The sequence below is a fragment of the Ambystoma mexicanum genome, chromosome 3p, assembly GCF_040938575.1.
Source record: "Ambystoma mexicanum isolate Mex_15411 chromosome 3p, UKY_AmexF1_1, whole genome shotgun sequence".
Lineage (NCBI taxonomy): Eukaryota > Metazoa > Chordata > Amphibia > Caudata > Ambystomatidae > Ambystoma > Ambystoma mexicanum.
The window spans coordinates 939,742,820-939,756,269 of NC_090925.1; the positions used below are offsets into that span (position 1 = coordinate 939,742,820).

Sequence of the window (13,450 nt, forward strand, 5' to 3'; positions counted from 1 at the left end):
GAGAGGGAGGGGGAGCCTCGATACTGTGCGGGGAGAGCCCGGCACACCGAGGGAACCCGGGACACCGAATGAGTGTGGGACAGGGGGGAAGCCTGACCGATGAAAGCCATGAAGATTTTGACAGGAACGGTCCAATAGTGTGCTCGGCGCCAAGAGGCAGCCCGAAAGAACTTTCGGGGCGACTGGGTAGCCCAGGAGAGGGAAGGAAGGGCAACGAAGAAACGGATCCTCTGGACGGCACAAGTTCTGGACTGGCACCGAGGAAGTCGACTCGGATTGAGTAGCTGGCGTGGGAATTGAAGGAGTTGAACTCGGACCCAAAAAGGCGGCGCGGGGCCTCGGGCATGTGAAGATGGCTGAGGGGTAAGTAGCCGGTTCCTCGAACAGTCTGGGGATCTGAACGGTAACGGGATCTGCCTCAACAAGTGACATACTTGCTGCTCCCCGAGTTAGGTAAACCACGAGGGGGCATCGTGGCGATACAATAATTTCCAACTTCTTTCCCAGGGTTGGCACCCGCCATCTCTTCTCCTCACGCCCCCTGTCGCCCGGCACCTACACCATAGACTCAGCACTGCACACCCCCTTCAGCTCTGTGACCGCAACAGCAGCGTCTGAATTTCTTGTGTTTACCGGGCTCCGACACTCAAGTGAAGCCTGCCACCCCTTGGTTGGTAGGAGTCGCCCTGATTGTGGTGCTACCCCGGCTGTACCCGTAGTCTTTCCTGACACGTTTTATTTTACTTTGGGAGCCAGATGGTGCATCTGCAGCATCTACATTTGTGACACCCCCTCACCCCAAAGCCCCGATCTTTTGTTTTCTCCTCGATTTCTTGTTGGTCCCGAGTGACCTTTTTGTGTTTTGAGCTGTCCAGTTGTGCAGACAACAAGTCTGAATAGCTCTGAGAAAACTACTGGATGATTTTGGTCACGTCTATCATGACTCATGAGACAATTTGGGATCTCTGTTTGATTATTGGCTAACTCAACCCACAGGCCCATTGCCCCAGCTTCTTTTTTGTTAATCTTTCAGGGTCCTCCCTGCCCCTTTTAAGTCTGCTGTCACCTTTTGAATCTTTGGGGAGTAAAGCGGGAGGGGGTAGGAGGATCCTTCAGTGTCGGACTGGAGCATAACATTTGCTTGGCCACCATTGAAAAAGTGGCCCACAGTTAATAGCGATCGTTCCATTTGGAACATTGTTTGTGTCTACCAAACAGGGAGTTATGGTGTAAAATGTGTTGCAAATTGTGCATTTTGAAGAATGTTTGTTTAGTAACGCAGGTCAAAACTGCTAGCTTCACAGTAAAGTAACTCCTCAAACTGGCCCACTTTGGCCCAAAAACCAGCCCACTTTGACCTAAAAAAAAAGTGCCCCACACTAGCCTGGCCTCATCCGGAGTGGTATAAAAATGTTGTTAAAGGATTCGCTGTCATCCTTACCACTTTGCGAATTATTGGTTTGGAGGAAATGACTCCAACCCTTTTCCTAGAAAAAAAATGGAGAAATGATCGCAGGCCGAATTCCCATCATGCGCAATTTCTACGCTCAATGGATTTTATAATCGGGGGATAACAAGAACTCGTAATTTGGAGGATTTACTGGTAAACTGGCCGGCAGTCGCGATATTTGGTATTTCAGCCAGACTCCGAATGAGGCTTGTATGTGTGATCATTGTACCCTATCATCACCATTGCCAAATACTGTACCAAATCCTGAGATGTTCTCCTTTGTTCCCAACAATGTTCGTACCTGGGAGTAAGTAAAAGGGGTCCCTTCGCCTCACACACAGCTGCAAATCTTTGAGGCAGAGCTCTTAACTCGCAAGTATTGGGTGTCAGTTCCCACCTTGCTGAATGATCTAGTCTCCAGTAGCTCGGGCTGTGCCGCTTATCAAACACGGCACTGCCTCCGTTTCACTGACTCTTGGCAGCCAACCCTCCATACCCACCAGCATGTGGCAGAGGGTATCTGTACCACTGCTGAATGAGTTCTCGGGTGGTCAATCCAGAAGGGCACAAGAAGTATGCTTGGAAAACACAAGATGGGGCAATAGCAGCAAGCGGCCTTGGCAGAGCCCAGTAGAAATTCATTCAATCTGCGATGTCTGCAAACTAGGCAATTGCAGGAGTGGCACCTATGATTAAATATTAACCATTTCTTCATAGATCGCTTGCTTATACATTTTCATAGCACTCGGACAAATGGGTATTTGTTAATTCAGTGCTTCTCCAGTCACTGATCGTTATATTTCATTATTATTTAATCTTGGCACAAACACCTGCGCAAGACTTGACTAAGGATATAAACTAGTGTATGGTAGGATGCCACTCTGATGGCGTTTCAGGGAGCATGCAGTGCTTTGAATATTTGATTTATCTAGCCCGTTAGGGCAATCACTTGTTCCATTATATTGAATTGTTGCAATTGGGCATTTACAAGCAGACTGTTGCCTCTATCCCAGTCTAATTGCATTGATTTATGGTGATAGTATCTGCAGGAGAAGAGGTTGTTTAGCTTTCTACCCTCTTGGCAGAAGGCATTCTTGAGGTGGGTTGAATGCTTGATACTGTGCTTTATTATCTATAGATGGTAATATTTTTCTTAACCTAATTTGAACACCTTTACTCATGGTGCATATAAGGTGTTCCTGTTTAGCAAAATAACTGTTCTTTATCAATTTCATGCAAATGTCATTTGTGCTGCTGTCTGGAAAATGCACTTCTAAGAGGGTAGTGTTTTGTGTGTATTAGCCAAACTTTTGAGGAGAGATGTGCATGCAGCGTGGCATTTTCTTTTAATGAATGGCCATTTAAGGAGATGCCCATGTATCTTTATACTTTTCTCCATGGGTCTTTTTGAAAACAGCCAGTGGTGTGCTATTTCACATGACCTAGCCTAACATTGCTTAGAAAGTGAGCTTATTTATATTATGTTTAGGAAACAAAGCTGTATTGCCATCACAACCTTTTTGCGTGCTAGTGCATTCAAGGATATGAACATGACAAATGTATTTTAAAGAAAAACTTGTTGTGCAAGATTAATTTGTGTTTTTGTGTGTAGAAGAGGCACCTATTTATTTTCTGGCATTTGTATGCATAACATGCGTGTGAAATAAAACCCTGCATGTCAGAATCTGGATCACGTATAGTGTGTGATTCGAAGCCATTCGACAAGGGCTTTTATGGCATCCAGTTGCAGGCATAACGTTTTGTACATTTATTGAACTGTTGGTGAGGAAATTGATTGTACCCATTGAGTGATGATTGTTCCCTGGAGATTATTCATCATTATCTCAAAATCCAAGCACCAGAACTATGTTTCATACAAGTTGGCTGGAGAGATCGCTCCCGGGCTGGAGTCAGCCTCTGCTGTTTCTAGGCACGGTTTCCTGGTTTACATTCTATAGGACTATTTCAGAAGGGTTTCTACTGGATCCAGTTGCTCACACACAGTTCACTGCAAATCTTATGAATTGGTATCCCAAAGCGTCCAGGGATTAGAAGTTGCATTAACCCATTGAGCTCTGATGGCACTTTTGAATTGTGCCCTTTTAATTCTGCTGGACCTTCCAAGTTTAGAAGTAACTAGATTGGAAGCAGGATGGCAATTGATGCCACTCACTCTAACAGTGCCCTTCTAATCCGTGGTGAAGCTATGTGTGTCTACAATGGTTGTGCGTGTCTCTTTTTGCTACATAGCATTTTTGTTTTAGTTTAGCTTCCATATGACAGAAAAAGTATGACGGATTGGGGACAAAGGTCTGTACACTTATATCTTTGCAGAGTTGACATTAACTCGGTCAACTTTTGGTTTTGAATCTTACTGGCTTATACGGTGCACATAACTAAAACCGGTGCACAACCCCCTGGTCTATAGTATTTGCCAAACTGTTGTGCTTCTACAGCCGACTGCACAGGTATTGTGAAGATATGTTACTTAGTCTTGCCATGGCATCTTGGCCGTGGGCGGTGCCAGCCCCTGGCTTGGGAGGGCTTCCGCTTTACTGCAGAAGGTATTGCTCTTCTGTTACGACCAGCCGTGGCTCCGATGGCTAAGGGTGTGATGACAAGAGCCTATCCAATTTCTCACCTTGGAGAGTGGTGTATTTATTTATGTTTAGGCAATCCTTAATTTGTTGGAAAGGTATAGTGGCAGAGGACAAAAGCCTGGCCAATCCGTATCAGCAGGTACCCAGTGATTCTGCATTTATCATCTTTGTGACATGAAAATAGGGGTGAAAGAAGCATCTTACGGGCAAAAGTAACAATTCAGACTCCTGAGCTCCGAGGAAGGGGAGGTGGGAAGTCGACAACACAAAGGATTGTATGGCGCCACTCTCTCTACGAGCTTTCAAAACTGCCCCTCCCTCTCCTCCCCCAAACATTGTGTTGCTCGCTCCGCCGCTGATCTTGACACTTTGGGTCCTTCTAGTAAAAAGGTTTGGTTATAGGTGTGTTAGTGGGAGCAGACCAGAGGTCGCTATTGGGTAGGGTGTGTCGGGGTGGCTGTGTGATACCATTAGGTACATGGTATGTTTGAACGGATTGCTGGGGGTTCGTGCTTAGCAAGATTTATTTATTTATTTTTTTATTTATTTGTTTATATAGCGCTAAAGCCCGCGGGCATCAGAGCGCATTCCAAAAAGACAGGACATTTAGTGACAGAAACGGGACAATGGGTAACCACACATATAACAGTTCCGTGGTGGTGTAGGAATTTATTGATCAGAGGTTTATTTGAATAATAACGTTTTTAGTTTCTTACTGAAGTGTGTGTAGTTGGTTTCCAGCTTCAGGGACACGGGTAGTTCATTCCATTTATGGATACTTCTGCCCGGAAAGGCCTTGCCAAGACCGTTCAGCTTTTTAGCTGGAGTCGTTTGGAGAAGACCTTAGTTAGAATACCTTAGGTTTCTGGTTGGTTCGTGCCATTTGAACTGTTTTTTTAAGTATGCTTAAAATGCGGCCGGTTCTTTGCATTCGGGTGTGCACATTTGTATAGCGAGGTGCTATACACTTGGGGACTTAGTATGTTGGATTAGTGTGGTGCGTGTTGTCTGGAGGCAAGCAGAGGGTGCCTTTGCAGAGCCGGGGAGGCTGTTTTGTTGAGTAGGAGGTTGCAAGTTTGCTGTTAGTCACTGGTCAACGTTGCAACAAAAAAGCAACTGTTGTGAACTCGGCATCAGCCATGGGCCAGTGCTTGCGCTCTTTCATTGCAGCATAGTTTGGCATGGCTTTCAACGCGCAGCATGAGCTAGCCCTTTAATTGGGTCATGGCATACACCAGAGTATGGGATGGTTGGCATTCTTGGGTATATTGTGATGGGGTGTGTCAGATCTTGACATAGTCTTGCGCAAAACGAACAAATGCGGAATTGCAGCCCTAGATGGAAAAAAACACCTTGCACCCATTTGCGTTGCGTTGGTATGGTTCCCCGTTTTCCCAGTGAGGATCAACATACTGGGTGTGCGTACTCGGTGTGGGATACAGTCGCCTACTACTATTGGGCGAGCGTGGGTTTGGTGAGGGATTAGTGGGTGAGTGCACGTCTATGAACTCCTCTGAAATCCTGCCAGGCGAGCATGTAGCGTCCACTTGTGCTTTTCATTCCCTGTGTTAATTCTTCCATGAAATATGTACAAAATGTTCGGCTTATTCTATCATTCTCAGGTCTGATTTCAATATGGCACATATTATTAGTTGTGTCAACCAGTGTTAAGAGAATTTGCGCGAGAGTAACTCGGCAGGTTGTGAAATATCCTCCCCAAAGGTTATGCAACGGTCGAGTTGACATTGGTCACCATGGTTTTGGATTTCAATGTAGTGCTAAGGAAAGTTGCAACACTTAACATTCAGGATGATTGGCACCATTGTGAATGCACCCTGATGTTAAATGGCACCTGCTTCCATGCTGGGGTTTACTTGCATTGTGGGGGGTGGAGGGAGGGTGTTGGGATGCCCCACCTCCTCTGCTGATTCTGCCTGTTTGGACTGGGGGGTACACAGCATTCCACTTGCTTTTATTCCAAGACCCTGTCAGACACTTCAGCTAATCTAGTTGGTTGAAATGTGTCCTTCCTGATGGTTGATTTGAAAAACGGTGTGCTGGTGAGATTGGAGGTGGAAAAACAAAATTGGCAGAATAGACTTGCATGCCGGCATTCCAGTGCGCCCTGAGTTTCCATGAACCGCCCTGCACTAACTTTCGTCTTCTATGCTCGAGCACACTATATTCTCAGGCATTGGCGTGCTCATGTAGGGGCCAGAGGGGGCACGGCCCCCCACACTCCCTCTTTCACAATGCTACCCCCTGCCAGAAGCCTTGATAGTTGTTTATTTATTTGTATGGCGCACCCAACCCTGAGGTATCTGGGCGCCTTTCGCAAGGATGTTACAAGCATACTTTCAACTTAGTTACATTCGATGCAAATATGCAACAGATACATAGAATAATGCAAGGTAGGCAAATATACAACAGGTGCAGAGAATTATACCGGATAAGGTGAGGACATATATACATAGAGTTCAGGTACTGAAGATAGTAAATGGGTAGTCTGGGAGAGGTAGCTTAGAAGAGTCCGGAAGTCTGCCATTCTCGGCTGTACAAGACTATGGCTATCCATTTGTCATTAGAAGTCAGCCACTTTATAGTATTGCGTCTAAACATGAATAATGGTTGGTTGGCTCTCAATGAGTGAGGTAGGGTGTTCCAGGCTTGTGCTGCCATAACAGGGAAGCTACTTCCTCCTGCCTTTTTTTTCGTTTAAATCTGGGCACGACCAAACAGGATGAGTTGATTGTCCTTGTAGGTCGTGATGTGGATTTTTATTTTTTGATTCTCTCTGCGAGGTAAATAGGGGCTGCTTGATTAAGGCACTTATGCGTTAGTCATAAAAGTTTTGAGCATACTTTTGTCCTTAGTAGAACGCCATTTGATCTGTCTCCTCAGATGCGAGATGTTCTCTGCTTGGTATGCCATGAATTGCTCTGAAGGCATTGTTTTGCAAGATTTCGATTTTGTTGGTGATGTATTTGCTAGCCCCCAAGTATAAAGAGTTACAATAAACCAGCGTAGAGAGGATCAGTGCTCTAGCTAGGATTGTACAACTTTCTTTGGATAAGAATGGTTTGCAGGCCCTAATCATCTTACGCGTGTAAGCTGTAGATGGCGCCAAGGCATTGACTTGTTTATTAAAGGTGAAGTCGGAGTCGAGGTAAAAACCTAGATTTCTTTTTTTCTTCTTTTACCACTTTAATGGTATTACCGCCGATATTGAATGCAGTATAGTTCGAGCTCATTTTGTTAAGGTTAACTGTGGGTTGGAGTATTAGGAGCTCGGTCTTATCATCGTTCTGGCATAGGCCATGTGCTGCCATCCAGGACTGGATGATAAGGTATATTTTATTCACCAAGGCCAAGTCCTTGTCATACTCTCCTGAGAGAGGAATGAGGATCTGGGTGTCATCTTCATAGTTTGTGTAGGTGACACCCAGATGATCTAGGTCAAGTCACATGTTATTTGGCATTCTGTAACTTGCTGTATTTCTAAAGGTACGGCTGGAGTAGAGGTTGTCTGTTGGACAAGCACACTAGGTGTCCCAGGCCTGGAGCTTCTTATTTGGAGCCAACTTGATTGTTTTATATTTCTATGTCCGATCACTTTGTGCGTGATGAAAATCTCCATGTTTTGATGTTACTGTGGCTTAGATTTTACAGTATGCTGCTAGAATAGTTGATAGTATCACATTTTATGTACAGCGCTTCTTGCCCGATTCTTCTTCATACTTCTAAAGAATAGATGTTTTTGCTACCAAATGTAACTGTACTCAATTTATCAACTATAGAAGAATGAAGGGCTGGTGTTCATCATCGACTCGCTCCTTCTCTTCTCACATCTCGGACATGTCCAAAAAGTCCCACTACCAGCTGCACCTCCTCACAGGTATTCTGCCTTTTCTCAACTTCCCCCAGAGGCTCACTGTCTCCAGAGCCCTGGTTCTCTCCAGACTTGACTACTGTAACATTCTCTTTCTCAATCTGCCTACTTGTACTCTCCAACCTCTTGAACTCATCCAGAACAGAACCGAAAGACTTGGCCTCAAGTCCAGGGACTGGATTTCTCCGGTGCTGAAATCGCTCCACTGGCTACCTGTGGCTGTAATGATCAAGTTCAAGATGCAAGGCTTTCTGAGGCCTGGGCCCCTACTATCTTATTTTTTCCTCTCACTCTTTGTCAAGCACTTACCAGTGGATATGCCTCTGTGCCTAATATGCTAGTTATTGTTATTACTCCATTCGGAAGTGTTCAAGGAAGGCCTAAGAATTGACAACTGTTATCCCCTGTTTCCTTCCCGCCTAAGCGCTTTGGAGCACTTCACTTATGTAGACGCACTATACAAATTTACATTTACAGTTTCATCCTGCCAAGATTTGAACTTGGAATCATGCAGGCTGGCACGTAAGAGGAGAGGGTTTAGCTTGCTGAGATATGCACTTGCATTAAAGTATGTTGTTTGATCAACTGTGCAGTTAAAAATATACTTTCATTATATCTCTCCACTATACTCTTGTGCCCAGTCCTTTTTAAAATATAACATTAGTAGTATCACATTTTAGAGACCTGTGCAATGACCTCGTCCTCCTGCATCTAAGCACTGGAATACTAGGTGTTATATCATACTATAAAATAAAAGGCCAGATATGTTTTGTCTGAAGCCGTCCTGCCCGCTTCGCCTGTATCACTGCTAGAGCGAGCTGTTGCCTTACGCATACAATAATAAAACTTAAAGTATATCTTCCAGCCGAATAAAATTGTGTATTTCAACAATCAAAACCTACAATTGGCTGCAGAAAAGGCCCAAAACAGGGATGCCACTTTAAGAGAATACATCCACTTGCATACACAAAGAAAATATATACATTTAAAAAAACATAAACAGAAATTAATTTGATTAAGCATTTACATTATTTTGTTATCTCATGTCTACTTTGAATCATGCTGCACATGAATTGTATTATTCTGACATCCCCCAATAATATATATTTGAGTACAAAACCCATAAGTGGAATCCAAACAATGATGAGCAGATGCAACATTTGGCCGTATGGACTATGTTGAACTTTCAACAGATTCAGTGAGATTTTGTTTGAGGTTATTACTCTTCCACATAAAAGGAGCAAGACCTGTTAAAATATTTCTTTCTATTAACATAAATAAAATACACCACACAATATATTTACACTCTGAAAATGTCTTCCTTTAGGCACATTAGCCTGTATACACAGGCTTTTCACTAGATTATGATAAAGGTATAAAAGTAACCCCCAGAGTCAAGTCATTGCCAAAGGCTGTCAGTATGCTAATGCAAGGAGAAGCAGCTGGGAAGATAGCTCAGCACATTAAGTTCTTCCTGCTGAGATCTGTGTGTGATATGCAATATTCGAGAGGTCAGCTCAGCCTTTCATTCTTACGATGTTGTCAAATGCATAGTGATTTTGGTTGGGTAATGATAATTCTATTTAAAAGCATTCTAAATAAAACCACTTTAGCAAAAATGTTATTCAAGTAACAGATATTATAAATGCTGAAATGTTAATATCAACCATTCCAAGCAAAGGCTAGGCTCAGAATAATGTGAGGTGAGCCTTATAACTGTGTCGCCTTACATGAGATGCGTCATGAGTTGGTTGCATTCCCCATTCTTTTTTGTTACACTGCTGAGCCACAATGGACTGGGATAGTCGGGTCGCTCCTCTCGGTCTCCCAGGGGTTGGAAGTAGTGGGATTCTGCAGACTCTTATTCCCTTATAAGACACAGTGTGGACCCACCAGGGACATCATTGCCACAAACTACAGATATGGCCCACTCCCAAACAGCTTCAGTTAAGGTGGAAACGTTTCATGCACTGAAAATGTAAACCAGTGTTGCATTTGTGGACCGTGATTGTAGGGTTGTCCTCACCTGCAGAAAGGAGAGTAACTGCGAGGTGACAGGGATTCACATGGATGAGTTTAGAGGCCGCAGCTACATGCAAGCACCAACACAAAGAAGTGCAGAATGCCACTGAGCAGAGAGCAAACAGCATTTGAAATCCAAGATGGGGCTGAGGTCCTGCAGTACCTTTTTTTTTTTTTTTTTTTTTTTTTTTTTAAAGCCATGTAACCGTTGATGAAGCCAATTAAAGGATAACACAATCAGGATATCAAATTCAGCACACTCACGTCCCCAGATAATTGCAAACAGTGGTACACACGCACCCACCTCCTTACGGGTATAAAAGGATCTGGGTACGCCCTTTAAGAGAGCCAGACATGTAGTGTAGGATGTGCTGTTCGTCACTCCCTCTAGGGACAGGAGGGCTCCAGCCTGGCACAAGATGACCAATTTGTGGAAGACGTCCAACAAAGACTGACCCCTATACAAGGGTGGAGTTACGGCCAGAGGTCTAGGGGAGACCTGCCTATGAATGCAGAGAAGTAAGAGGTTGGGAATTGACCTGAACATGGGTGATTGGAGACCAGGGATCTTGGGAGACCTGCTCATGGAATGCTGAGCACCAAAAGGCTGTTCAGAAGGTGTGTTTAATGTTAATCAGCAAGAGGTCCTGGAGAGACCTATCTGATAAAGTTGAGAATCAAGAGGTCAGGTAGAGGTCCAACTGTGATAGAGGCATTGATGAAGCCTTACTGTGCAAGCTGGAAGATGAGATGCCATGGTGAAACCTAGAGGGAAGCCCAAGATACAAGAGACAGTGGAGAGGCCTAAAGCTGCATCCTGGAAGCAGGAAGACCAAAGTAGGGTCAAGACTGTCAGCAATACCTTGAAGAACCGTCCCAAGGGAACTTTCTTTTCATTGCTTTATAGCAAAGGTCTCGAACTAACGGGTCTCTAAATGTTTTGGACTACAACTTCTATGATCCGTTACCACTGACTTTTCTGGCTGTGGCTGATCAGTGCTGTAGTCGAAAACATCTGTAGGGTGAAAGTTTGCAGGCTTTTGGACCAGAGCTAGAGATTTGTATGATAGGGTTTTGTAAACTCTTTAGTTGGCCAAGATTTGGAACATTTACTTTGAAGCATACGATTAGCAAGGATGATAAGAATCATTCTGTTGGCCACTTCTTTAGGTTTATAAAGGTTATGATTTACTGGACGTGTCACCGTAGGTGCTGGAAACGCCAGGAATATGGCCCTTCGTGTCCCATCCTTGCCACTGTTTTACTGAGCAGTTAGTTATGTTTACATGTTTCCCTTTGTTTCTACAGGACTTTGGTGCAGCCCCTTCCCTGAGCTAGTGGAAAATAAAAAGCATTTGAATTATACCTAAAGATCTCCTTGCTCGACCTTCTGTAGACTGCTGTGACTGTTATTCCACTTCAGACAGGCCTGTATAAAACTCCCATGCAGGTGTTTCGTTGATTCCTTGAGACAGGAGTAAAGATTTCTAGTGGCAGGCTACTAGCCAGGCAGAAAAGGTCACTTCACCCCTCAATTCTCCACATACACCAGTGCTCTTCAAACTGTGGTGCTGGCCCCATAGAGCGGGCCGAGGCTCTACATTTACTAGAACACATGGACAGATATGCCATCTGGGAAGGAGGTGGGGTTTGACAACACTATTTTTTTACTCGGGGAGGGGTTCAACAACTATATCTATAATTTTTTTTTGTTCAGGGGGGACTAAGAATGAAAACTTTGAATACTGCTGACATACACAGAGCACCCTATTTCTTACTTGCCAATGGCTAGTGGCGAAGGCAGGTCTAGAGGCTTGCTTGAGATGTGTACGGATCTTAATTTTGATACCTGGCATGTCTGAAGCTGAATGAGTTTATGAATGGATTGGCAGCGAGATCATTGTTTTCGCCCTGCTTTCTGGAAAACAAATATGGATCTTACCAATCTCCACCCTGTGTTTTTCACGTATAAACGCATGTGTTTTTTCATTATGTAGGATTTATAGAACTTTGTTAGCAGCAACTATAGGTGGCCCCCGGACTTTGCCTGTGGCCCCCTGTGTGCCCGCCTAAATATAATTTCCAAAGACTCCATTGAACACAGACCAAATGGGGAAACTCGCACACAGGTATTTCAAATGGCTCCTCACACACCTCGGCAAAACAAAAGAAGGGATGGTTGGAAGGTTTAGAATTCATCTTAACCTCTGGCATTGCTCTGGGACTCCAGACCATCGTTCTTCGCCTGCCAAGTCATTACAAAAGGGGAAAGACCGTATGCAAATCAGGCTTCGCCCCGCCCCAAAAGGGGTAGTCCAGACTTCAAATAACTGAACACCATACCTGTACAACCAACTGAATACACCACTGCCCCGGCAAAAGAATCCTAGCCCAGGAGGCTCCCATCTAGAGGAAGCCGCACAGAACCCCTATACATAGACCTGCACACAGTAAGCAGGTACTTCCGAACTGCTTGCACAAACACAATAGCTAAGCATTCCTCCCTGTCTTCCCACTAACCAAGCGCACCCACTTCTTTTACACATCTGCCAGAGCCTTTGAAAATGGCATTATCAGGTGGTACAAATCCCAGTAACATAACATAGCATTTCAGTCCCCTGGACACATCGTGGGTGTTCTGCCCATCCCTGTTTGTGCTCCGTTATGATACCACCTCCGCAATAGTGCAAATGCCATAGTCTGTACAGGTGTTTTAGATAATTGAACCATGGTGCACTGTCTGTGGCCCTTGCGCTTAGAAATGTGGGACTCACAAAAAAAAGCGTTATACTCGAGCTCACATGTTCAATTTCCGGCTCTGCTGTCCTGGCTGCACGTGGCTGTTAGCTCCTGGCAGGTATGTGGCTGGCTTTGTGGACGTGCATACCGGTGTGCTTGGTGCACGCTCGAACACGTTTGTTTTTAGTATTCCACGTTGCACGTGTATAGTTAGAAATCAGAGCAGCATTTATGGTGAACAGGTTCTTCTTGTTTTATGAGCTGGACGTCTTTGTAAGCAGAACTCTCCCTTTTCATTTTCACAAACTCCTTGAATGCAAGGCTGGCTCGCTGCTTTGCGGGCCCTGTAGTGTGATACGAAACTGCACGATGTAGATGCAGACCTAAGTTTAGGGTAGATTTTGCAACCCACATTCTCCAGAGGTTTTGGACTAGAATTCCCATGATCCCTCACCATTAACTAAGCTGGCTAAGACTGATGAGAGCATCTCACCAGAGGTCCAGAACATCTGGATAGACAAAGGTTGCAGACCCCTACTCTAGTGTGAAATTACACGTTTCAGCTACTTTGTGTGGTACAAAGCTGCACACACACTGCAGTTTTACATCACTTTGGTGGATGCTTTCTAATAGTCGAGCAATGAAGACTATTTGATAGATGGAAATAGTTGTGGATGTGGGGGTTTATAGAAATATTAAAAGGGGGTCAGCACAAACAGAGCTAGGATGCACATGCAAAATAAACTTTAG

At 44.5% G+C, this 13,450-nt stretch overlaps 1 protein-coding gene across 2 annotated transcripts in view; it reads left to right on the plus strand.

The window, feature by feature from the left end:
- The first annotated feature begins 220 nt into the window (after positions 1 to 220).
- LOC138581140 (rho GTPase-activating protein 39-like) overlaps positions 221 to 13,450 on the plus strand; it is a 650,156-nt gene continuing 636,926 nt past the window's right edge. For both annotated transcript variants that reach the window (XM_069652244.1, XM_069652245.1), the window contains exon 1: positions 221 to 363. In XM_069652244.1, the coding sequence (XP_069508345.1) occupies positions 353 to 363 (11 nt within the window). In that variant the 5' untranslated portion in view covers positions 221 to 352. The remainder of the gene's footprint in view (positions 364 to 13,450) is intronic.